The sequence below is a fragment of the Dendropsophus ebraccatus genome, chromosome 6 (assembly GCF_027789765.1).
Source record: "Dendropsophus ebraccatus isolate aDenEbr1 chromosome 6, aDenEbr1.pat, whole genome shotgun sequence".
NCBI lineage: Eukaryota > Metazoa > Chordata > Amphibia > Anura > Hylidae > Dendropsophus > Dendropsophus ebraccatus.
Window position 1 is genome coordinate 475,204 of NC_091459.1, and position 11,964 is coordinate 487,167.

The 11,964-nt window shown below is 52.9% G+C and overlaps 1 protein-coding gene across 1 annotated transcript in view; it reads right to left on the reverse strand.

Moving 5' to 3' along the window:
- The window catches only part of PLG (plasminogen), a 169,930-nt gene extending 162,379 nt beyond the window's left edge, over nucleotides 1-7,551 (reverse strand). Inside the window, exon 1 of the mRNA XM_069974368.1 lies at nucleotides 7,431-7,551. Within this exon, the coding sequence (XP_069830469.1) occupies nucleotides 7,431-7,479 (49 nt within the window). The 5' untranslated portion in view covers nucleotides 7,480-7,551. The remainder of the gene's footprint in view (nucleotides 1-7,430) is intronic.
- Nucleotides 7,552-11,964: the final 4,413 nt, after the last annotated feature.

Sequence of the window (11,964 nt, forward strand, 5' to 3'; positions counted from 1 at the left end):
CTGGCTGATATGGCTGCCTGTCTGCTCCCTGCTGGGCTGGCTGATATGGCCGCCTCTCTGCTCCCTGCTGGGCTGGCTGATATGGCTGCCTGTCTGCTCCCTGCTGGGCTGGCTGATATGGCCGCCTCTCTGCTCCCTGCTGGGCTGGCTGATATGGCTGCCTGTCTGCTCCCTGCTGGGCTGGCTGATATGGCTGCCTGTCTGCTCCCTGCTGGGCTGGCTGATATGGCTGCCTGTCTGCTCCCTGCTGGGCTGGCTGATATGGCTGCCTGTCTGCTCCCTGCTGGGCTGGCTGATATGGCCGCCTCTCTGCTCCCTGCTGGGCTGGCTGATATGGCTGCCTGTCTGCTCCCTGCTGGGCTGGCTGATATGGCTGCCTGCCGTCTGTCTGGTCCCTTACACTTCAGTTCTTTGCATGGAGATCCGTGAGATCACATTGAGACAGACAGATGGGATTCCATTTTGAGTCTGCAGCAGGGATTCCGCTTAGAATTTCCGCCTGTTTTACTCAGTGTGAACAAGCCCTAAAGAAGAAGTCCGGCGATTTTAAATAATTGGCAGTGGGAACATAATAACCAATCATTACTCACCTCTCCCCATGCGCTGCGTCACAGGCTCCGGGAACCCCGCAGGAAGACACCCCCCACCCCGCATTCTAATGGTGTCACAGCACGGGGGAAAATGCTGATCTGGCTGAGCAGTTGTTCCGGAGCCTGTTGGGGGTCGCAGATGCTGCACGCAGCTTCTTCTCCGTCCTGAGACCTGACACTGCAGTCTGCAACCCCAGCGCACAGACATAGGCGATGGCGGCAAAGTATACAGCGAACAAATATCCTCACTGTACATATACCATCATACCGGGGGGCTATCCTCACTGTACATATACCATCATACCAGGGGGCTATCCTCACTGTACATATACCATCATACCGGGGGGCTATCCTCACTATACCGGGGGGCTATCCTCACTGTACATATACCATCATACCGGGGGGCTATCCTCACTGTACATATACCATCATACCGGGGGGTCTATCCTCACTGTACATATACCATCATACCAGGGGGCTATCCTCACTGTACATATACCATCATACGGGGGGGGGGGGCTTTCCTCACTGTACATATACCATCATACCAGGGGGAGCTATCCTCACTGTACTTATACCATTATACCAGGGGGAGCTATCCTCACTGTACATATACCATTATACCAGGGGGAGCTATCCTCACTGTACATATACCATTATACCAGGGGGCTATCCTCACTGTACATATACCATCATACCGGGGGGCTATCCTCACTGTACATATACCATCATACCGGGGGGGCTATCCTCACTGTACATATACCATCATACCGGGGGGCTATCCTCACTGTACATATACCATCATACCGGGGGGGGTATCCTCACTGTATATACCATCATACCGGGGGGCTATCCTCACTGTACATATACCATCATACCGGAGGGGTATCTATTCTCACTGTACATATACCATCATACCAGGGGGGGGTCTATCCTCACTGTACATATACCATCATACCGGGGGGGGGGCTATCCTCACTGTACATATACCATCATACTGGGGGGGTATCCTCACTGTACATATACCATCATACCGGGGGGGGGGGCTATCCTCCTGTACATATACGATCATACCGGGGGGCTATACTCACTGTACATATACCATCATACCGGGGGGCTATCCTCACTGTACATATACCATCATACGGGGGGGACTATCCTCACTGTACATATACCATCATACTGGGGGGCTATCATCACTGTACATATACCATCATACCAGGGGAGGGGGGGGGGGGAAGTGTGCTATCCTCACTGTACATATACCATCATACCGGGGGAGCTATCCTCACTGTACATATACCATCATACCGGGGGGCTATCCTCACTGTACATATACCATCATACCGGGGGACTATCCTCACTGTACATATACCATCATACCAGGGAGGGGGGGGGGGAACTATCCTCACTGTACATATACCATCATACTGGGGGGCTATCCTCACTGTACATATACCATCATACCAGGGAGGGGGGGAACTATCCTCACTGTACATATACTATCATACCGGGGGGCTATCCTCACTGTACATATACCATCTTACTGGGGGGTATCCTCACTGTACATATACCATCATACAGGAGGGCTATCCTCACTGTACATATACCATCATACGGGGGGGGCTATCCTCACTGTACATATACCATCATACCGGGTAGCGGGGGAGTTGTGCTATCCTCACTGTACATATACCATCATACGGGGGGGGCTATCCTCACTGTACATATACCACCATACGAGGGGGGGGGGGCTATCCAGGGAGTGGGGGGAACTATCCTCACTGTACATATCCATCATACGGGGGGGTATCCTCACTGTACATATACCATCATACCGGGTAGCGGGGGAGTTGTGCTATCCTCACTGTACATATACCATCATACGAGGGGGGGGGCTATCCTCACTGTACATATACCATCATACTGGGGGGGCTATCCTCACTGTACATATACCATCATACCAGGGAGTGGGGGGAACTATCCTCACTGTACATATACCATCATACCAGGGAGTGGGGGGAACTATCCTCACTGTACATATACCATCATACGGGGGGGTATCCTCACTGTACATATACCATCATACCGGGTAGCGGGGGAGTTGTGCTATCCTCACTGTACATATACCATCATACCGGGGGGCTATCCTCACTGTACATATACCATCATACCAGGGATGGGGGGAACTATCCTCACTGTACATATACCATCATACGGGGGGGGGGGGGGCTATCCTCACTGTACGTATACCATCATACCAGGGATGGGGGGAACTATCCTCACTGTACATATACCATCATACCAGGGATGGGGGGAACTATCCTCACTGTACATATACCATCATACGGGGGGGGGGGGCTATCCTCACTGTACGTATACCATCATACCAGGGATGGGGGGAACTATCCTCACTGTACATATACCATCATACCAGGGATGGGGGGAACTATCCTCACTGTACATATACCATCATACGGGGGGGGGGGGCTATCCTCACTTTACGTATAGCTCCCCCTCCGTCATCCTCTCTTCCCCTGACTCCTCCGCAGCCGCACAGGCCAGAGCAGCGATATATGACAGGAGAGGTGAGGGAGGCCTGTAGTACAGCTGGATATCACTCATTCCCCTGCCCTCCATCTCACAGTAACACAGATCGGTGACACCACCCACCCACCTGTCACTGCTGACTCCAGAGCTTCAGAGGAAATCCTCAGCCTGCGCCCCCTGCAGGCCGGGAGGAGCACTGTCTGAGGCAAAACTCTCACTTCCCCTCACAGGTGGTGCGTCCCTGAGTACATGCAGCCCCCTACTGCCTTAATCGTACGGCCTGGGGGAGGGGCCTGCAGAGCGTTCTGGCAGAGGTGGGGATCTTACACACAGTGGGCAGGAAGTGGCTAAACTCCATGCGGATAGGGACACAGTGAGGTCGTAATGGGGGACCATGCCACCCTTGGCAGGTGGGTTGAGTTGCCATGGCAATTAATGCGACCATCGTAGGTACGCCACTGATCATCATCCTCATCACACACAGACACCATCATCATCACACCTGGCACACACCACACACCATCAGGCCTCCCAGTATACGGACGAGCCCCGGGCCTCCCAGTATACGGACGAGCCCCGGGCCTCCCAGTATACGGACGAGCCCCGGGCCTCCCAGTATACGGACGAGCCCCGGGCCTCCCAGTATACGGACGAGCCCCGGGCCTCCCAGTATACGGACGAGCCCCGGGCCTCCCAGTATACGGACGAGCCCCGGGCCTCCCAGTATACGGACGAGCCCAAGGCCTCCCAGTATACGGACGAGCCCAAGGCTTCCCAGTATATGAACGAGCCCCAGGCCTCCCAGTATATGGACGAGCCCCAGGCTTCCAGCTTCATAAGCCCCAGGCCTCCCAGTATATGGACGAGCCCCAGGCCTCCCAGTATATGGACGAGCCCCAGGCTTCCAGCTTCATAAGCCCCAGGCCTCCCAGTATATGGACGAGCCCCAGGCCTCCCAGTATATGGACGAGCTCCAGGCCTCCCAGTATATGGACGAGCCCCAGGCCTCCCAGTATACGGACGAGCCCCAGGCCTCCCAGTATACGGACGAGCCCAAGGCTTCCCAGTATATGGACGAGCCCAAGGCTTCCCAGTATACGGGCGAGCCCAAGGCTTCCCAGTATATGGACGAGCCCCAGGCCTCCCAGTATATGGACGAGCCCCGGGCCTCCCAGTATACGGACGAGCCCCGGGCCTCCCAGTATACGGACGAGCCCAAGGCCTCCCAGTATACGGACGAGCCCAAGGCTTCCCAGTATATGAACGAGCCCCAGGCCTCCCAGTATATGGACGAGCCCCAGGCTTCCAGCTTCATAAGCCCCAGGCCTCCCAGTATATGGACGAGCCCCAGGCCTTCCAGTATATGGACGAGCTCCAGGCCTCCCAGTATATGGACGAGCCCCAGGCCTCCCAGTATACGGACGAGCCCCAGGCCTCCCAGTATACGGACGAGCCCAAGGCTTCCCAGTATATGGACGAGCCCCAGGCCTCCCAGTATACGGACGAGCCCCAGGCCTCCCAGTATACGGACGAGCCCAAGGCTTCCCAGTATATGGACGAGCCCAAGGCTTCCCAGTATACGGGCGAGCCCAAGGCTTCCCAGTATATGGACGAGCCCCAGGCCTCCCAGTATACGGACGAGCCCCGGGCCTCCCAGTATATGGACGAGCCCCAGGCCTCCCAGTATACGGACGAGCCCCAGGCTTCCAGCTTCATAAGCCCCAGGCCTCCCAGTATATGGACGAGCCCCAGGCCTCCCAGTATATGGACAAGCTCCAGGCCTCCCAGTATATGGCGAGCCCCAGGCCTCCCAGTATATGGACAAGCTCCAGGCCTCCCAGTATATGGACGAGCCCCAGGCCTCCCAGTATACGGACGAGCCCCAGGCCTCCCAGTATACGGACGAGCCCCAGGCCTCCCAGTATACGGACGAGCCCAAGGCCTCCCAGTATACGGACGAGCCCAAGGCTTCCCAGTATATGGACGAGCCCCAGGCCTCCCAGTATATGGACGAGCCCCAGGCTTCCAGCTTCATAAGCCCCAGGCCTCCCAGTATATGGACGAGCCCCAGGCCTCCCAGTATATGGACGAGCTCCAGGCCTCCCAGTATATGGACGAGCCCCAGGCCTTCCAGTATACGGACGAGCCCAAGGCTTCCCAGTATATGGACGAGCCCAAGGCTTCCCAGTATACGGGCGAGCCCAAGGCTTCCCAGTATATGGACGAGCCCCAGGCCTCCCAGTATATGGACGAGCCCCGGGCCTCCCAGTATACGGACGAGCCCAAGGCCTCCCAGTATACGGACGAGCCCCAGGCTTCCAGCTTCATAAGCCCCAGGCCTCCCAGTATATGGACGAGCCCCAGGCCTCCCAGTATATGGACGAGCTCCAGGCCTCCCAGTATATGGACGAGCCCCAGGCCTCCCAGTATACGGACGAGCCCCAGGCCTCCCAGTATATGGACGAGCCCCAGGCCTCCCAGTATACGGACGAGCCCAAGGCTTCCCAGTATATGGACGAGCCCAAGGCTTCCCAGTATACGGGCGAGCCCAAGGCTTCCCAGTATATGGACCAGCCCCAGGCCTCCCAGTATATGGACGAGCCCCGGGCCTCCCAGTATACGGACGAGCCCAAGGCCTCCCAGTATACGGACGAGCCCAAGGCTTCCCAGTATATGAACGAGCCCCAGGCCTCCCAGTATATGGACGAGCCCCAGGCTTCCAGCTTCATAAGCCCCAGGCCTCCCAGTATATGGACGAGCCCCAGGCCTCCCAGTATATGGACAAGCTCCGGGCCTCCCAGTATATGGACGAGCCCCAGGCCTCCCAGTATACGGACGAGCCCCAGGCCTCCCAGTATACGGACGAGCCCAAGGCTTCCCAGTATATGGACGAGCCCCAGGCCTCCCAGTATACGGACGAGCCCCAGGCCTCCCAGTATACGGACGAGCCCAAGGCTTCCCAGTATATGGACGAGCCCAAGGCTTCCCAGTATATGGACGAGCCCCAGGCCTCCCAGTATATGGACGAGCCCCGGGCCTCCCAGTATACGGACGAGCCCAAGGCCTCCCAGTATACGGACGAGCCCCAGGCTTCCAGCTTCATAAGCCCCAGGCCTCCCAGTATATGGACGAGCCCCAGGCCTCCCAGTATATGGACAAGCTCCAGGCCTCCCAGTATATGGCGAGCCCCAGGCCTCCCAGTATATGGACAAGCTCCAGGCCTCCCAGTATATGGACGAGCCCCAGGCCTCCCAGTATACGGACGAGCCCCAGGCCTCCCAGTATACGGACGAGCCCCAGGCCTCCCAGTACACGGACGAGCCCAAGGCTTCCCAGTATACGGACGAGCCCAAGGCCTCCCAGTATACGGACGAGCCCCAGGCTTCCAGCTTCATAAGCCCCAGGCCTCCCAGTATATGGACGAGCCCCAGGCCTCCCAGTATATGGACGAGCTCCAGGCCTCCCAGTATATGGACGAGCCCCAGGCCTCCCAGTATATGGACGAGCTCCAGGCCTCCCAGTATATGGACGAGCCCCAGGCCTCCCAGTATACGGACGAGCCCCAGGCCTCCCAGTATACGGACGAGCCCAAGGCTTCCCAGTATACGGGCGAGCCCAAGGCTTCCCAGTATATGGACCAGCCCCAGGCCTCCCAGTATATGGACGAGCCCCGGGCCTCCCAGTATACGGACGAGCCCAAGGCCTCCCAGTATACGGACGAGCCCAAGGCTTCCCAGTATATGGACGAGCCCCAGGCCTCCCAGTATATGGACGAGCCCCAGGCTTCCAGCTTCATAAGCCCCAGGCCTCCCAGTATATGGACGAGCCCCAGGCCTCCCAGTATATGGACGAGCTCCAGGCCTCCCAGTATATGGACGAGCCCCAGGCCTCCCAGTATACGGACGAGCCCCAGGCCTCCCAGTATACGGACGAGCCCAAGGCTTCCCAGTATATGGACGAGCCCAAGGCTTCCCAGTATACGGGCGAGCCCAAGGCTTCCCAGTATATGGACGAGCCCCAGGCCTCCCAGTATATGGACGAGCCCCAGGCTTCCAGCTTCATAAGCCCCGGGCCTCCCAGTATACGGACGAGCCCCGGGCCTCCCAGTATACGGACGAGCCCCGGGCCTCCCAGTATACGGACGAGCCCCGGGCCTCCCAGTATACGGACGAGCTCCGGGCCTCCCAGTATATGGACGAGACTTTTCTGATCTCTTGGGCCCGATAGAGACAAATATTTACTAAAAACAACAAAACATTTAACCCATGAAATGACAGCGTTTTCTCTTACCTGCACCAGGCAAGAAAAGGAGGAGGAGGACAGATGTGCCGGAGATCATTGTTAGTGAGTGTGAGGACTGAGCGGAGGACTCGATCTCATAGACACTTCAGGGGACGGACACTAAAGTCACTTCAGCAAACTGAGCAAATCAATTATTATCCCGGTGACCTCTGGATTCTTCTGCTTTAAGTTGCTCAAACATGTGTTGTAAGCCCCTATTTACCATCTCTGTTTGGTTAGAGGGGGGGAAAGCTTCGCCGGAAAGGGTACTCTGTGCTAGAGAGTAAGATTTGCCTTATTTCTTGGGGTATATACTTGTCAGGGGAGATAGTCTGATGGGGTGTATATACTTGTCGGTGGTGATAATCTGATGGGGTGTATATACTTGTCGGTGGTGATAATCTGATGGGGTGTATATACTTGTCGGTGGTGATAGTCTGATGGGGTGTATATACTTGTCGGGGGAGATAATCTGATGGGGTGTATATACTTGTCGGTGGTGATAGTCTGATGGGGTGTATATACTTGTCGGTGGTGATAATCTGATGGGGTGTATATACTTGTCGGTGGTGATAGTCTGATAGGGTGTATATACTTGTCGGTGGTGATAATCTGATGGGGTGTATATACTTGTCGGTGGTGATAGTCTGATGGGGTGTATATACTTGTCGGGGGGGGGATAGTCTGATGGGGTGTATATACTTGTCGGTGGTGATAGTCTGAGAAAATGTATACAAACTGAAGACTTTTTATCCGTAAATAAATGTCGCCCTTTGGATCCAAACCAGCACGGCGTTACTGAGGGCCAATCATGTCCGACTAATCTCAGTGATTTCTTTGATTATATCACAAATGTGCTGGATGAAGGAGCCGGGGATATCGCCTATCAGGACTTCAGGAAAGACTGTGATACAGATCCCCATAGAGAGCTGAGAGAAGCTACTGAGGAGTAATCCCAGGATAGGTCAGGGGATTTGTGATTGGTGAAGGAGAGATATCACAGGGTGATGGGAATGGTGAATATTCCGAGCAGAGACTGGTTACACGTGGTGCGCCTCAAGGGTCTGTTCTTTAATATGTTTGTAAGTGACACAGGAGAAGGGTTGGTGGGTAAGGATAGTGACATAGGAGAAGGGTTGGTAGGTAAGGATAGTGATATAGGAGAAGGGTTGGTAGGTAAGGATAGTGACATAGGAGAAGGGTTGGTGGGTAAGGATAGTGACATAGGAGAAGGGTTGGTAGGTAAGGATAGTGAAATAGGAGAAGGGTTGGTAGGTAAGGATAGTGACGTAGGAGAAGGGTTGGTGGGTAAGGATAGTGACAGGAGAAGGGTTGGTAGGTAAGGATAGTGACGTAGGAGAAGGGTTGGTAGGTAAGGATAGTGACATAGGAGAAGGGTTGGTAGGTAAGGATAGTGACATAGAAGAATGGTTGGTGGGTAAGGATAGTGACATAGGAGAAGGGTTGGTAGGTAAGGATAGTGACATAGGAGAAGGGTTGGTGGGTAAGGATAGTGACATAGGAGAAGGGTTGGTAGGTAAGGATAGTGACATAGGAGAAGGGTTGGTGGGTAAGGATAGTGACATAGGAGAAGGGTTGGTGGGTAAGGATAGTGACATAGGAGAAGGGTTGGTAGGTAAGGATAGTGACATAGGAGAAGGGTTGGTGGGTAAGTATAGTGACATAGGAGAAGGGTTGGTGAGTAATGATAGTGACATAGGAGAAGGGTTGGTAGGTAAGGATAGTGACATAGGAGAAGGGTTGTTAGGTAAGGATAGTGACATAGGAGAAGGGTTGGTGGGTAAGGATAGTGACATAGGAGAAGGGTTGGTGAGTAAAGATAGTGACATAGGAGAAGGGTTGGTGAGTAATGCTAGGGACATAGGAGAAGGGTTGGTAGGTAAGGATAGTGATATAGGAGAAGGGTTGGTAGGTAAGGATAGTGACGTAGGAGAAGGGTTGGTGGGTAAGGATAGTGACATAGGAGAAGGGTTGGCGGGTTAGGATAGTGACATAGGAGAAGGGTTGGTGGGTAAGGATAGTGACGTAGGAGAAGGGTTGGTGGGTAAGGATAGTGATATGGGAGAAGGGTTGGTAGGTAAGGATAGTGACATAGGAGAAGGGTTGGTGAGTAATGATAGTGACATAGGAGAAGGGTTGGTGAGTAATGCTAGGGACATAGGAAAAGGATTGGTAGGTAAGGATAGGGACATAGGAGAAGGGTTGGTAGATAAGGATAGTGACATAGGAGAAGGGTTGGTGGGTAAGGATAGTGACACAGGAGAAGGGTTGGTGGGTAAGGATAGTGACATAGGAGAAGGGTTGGTAGGTAAGGATAGTGACGTAGGAGAAGGGTTGGAGGGTAAGGATAGTGACGTAGGAGAAGGGTTGGTAGGTAAGGATAGTGACATAGGAGAAGGGTTGGTAGGTAAGGATAGTGACATAGGAGAAAGGTTGGTAGGTAAGGATAGTGACATAGGAGACGGGTTGTTGGGTAAGGATAGTGACATAGGAGAAGGTTTGGTGGGTAAGGATAGTGACATAGGAGAAGGGTTGGTAGGTAAGGATAGTGACATAGGAGAAGGGTTGGTGAGTAATGATAGTGACATAGGAGAAGGGTTGGTAGGTAAGGATAGTGACATAGGAGAAGGGTTGGTGAGTAATGATAGTGACATAGGAGAAGGATTGGTGGGTAAGGATAGTAACATAGGATAAGGGTTGGTAGGTAAGGATAGTGACATAGGAGAAGGGTTGGTAGGTAAGGATAGTGACATAGGAGAAGGGTTGGTAGATAAGGATAGTGACATAGGAGAAGGGTTGGTATGTAAGGATAGTGACATAGGAGAAGGGTTGGTAGGTAAGGATAGTGAAATAGGAGAAGGGTTGGTAGGTAAGGATAGTGACATAGGAGAAGGGTTGGTAGATAAGGATAGTGACATAAGAGAAGAGTTGGTAGGTAAGGATAGTGACATAGGAGAAGGGTTGGTGGGTAAGGATAGTGACATAGGAGAAGGGTTGATAGGTAAGGATAGTGACATAGGAGAAGGGTTGGTAGGTAAGGATAGTGACATAGGAGAAGGGTTGGTAGGTAAGGATAGTGACATAGGAGAAGGGTTGGTGGGTAAGGATAGTGACATAGGAGAAGGGTTGGTAGGTAAGGATAGTGACATAGGAGTAGGGTTGGTAGGTAAGGATAGTGACATAAGAGAAGAGTTGGTAGGTAAGGATAGTGACATAGGAGAAGGGTTGGTAGGTAAGGATAGTGACATAAGAGAAGAGTTGGTAGGTAAGGATAGTGACATAGGAGAAGGGTTGGTAGGTAAGGGGATCAGGACTGTGCCTTGATGCTCCTCAGTTCGGGCTGTACAGCCGAGAAGGTCTTGAGTTTAATGTTTCTATGAAGTATCCTGAACCCTGTCTGAACACAGGTGTAGCTTATGTTTGTTCAGCCCCACCCGCATTGCTTGCTATGCATTTGGCAGCTTCAGGGTTAACCCTGCTGCTGTTCAGGTGACCTGTGTTGAGGATCAGGGGCCGGCTCAATTAGTTGCTGGACTGAGTCCCTGATCCTCCATAAGTAGTTGCCAGCTACTGAGTTATACTCTCCTACAGCGTATACCTCTGCTATTGTCTGTGTATTTCTGACCTTTGGCTTTATTCCCTGTCTTTCCTGTTTGCAGCATGCCCTGACCTTACTGCCTGACTCTGACTACTCTTTTGGATCTTCATCTGGTACTTTTGCCGCCCAACGTTGCTGACCCGGATTGTCTATTCTGGCCCATTGTGTTTGTTTTGTCTGTCACTGTTTAGTGTTACACTTTATCAGTGCCGGGACCGTCCTCGTGGTTGTCTGCAGTTGCCTAGGGCTGTAAGTGGCAAGTAGGCAGGGACAGTGGGCGGGAACAGAGCAGGGCTCACTTTCCATGTCACCGACCGAGCTAACATAAGGTTTGTCTGTTGCTGATGACACAATATAGCTGATATTCCTGGAGGAATCCTCTATCTAGTATCATATCGGCAGTACTGTGTTGGCAAAGACTTTAGAGGTGAAGGAATTAGGGGCTGTCAGGGGATTTCTGACAGCCATATATATAATTTATAATGGTATGCTGGGCTGTATATATATATATATATATATATATATATGTGTGTATATATATATATATATCTTATGCTTGGCTGTATATATATATATATATATATATATATATATATACACTCAGCGGCCACTTTATTAGGTAGACCATGCTAGTAACGGGTTGGACCTTCAGAACTGCCCCAATTCTTGGTGGCATAGATACAACAAGGTGCTGGAAGCTTCCTCAGAGATTTTGGTCCATAGTGACATGATGACATCACACAGTTGCCGCAGATTTGTCGGCTGCACATCCATAATCCCAATCTCCCGTTCCACCACATCCCAAAGATGCTCTATTGGATTGAGATCTGGTGACTGTGGAGGCCATTGGAGTACAGTGAACTCATTGTCATGTTCAAGAAACCAGTCTGAGATGATTCTAGCTTTATGACATGGCGTATTATC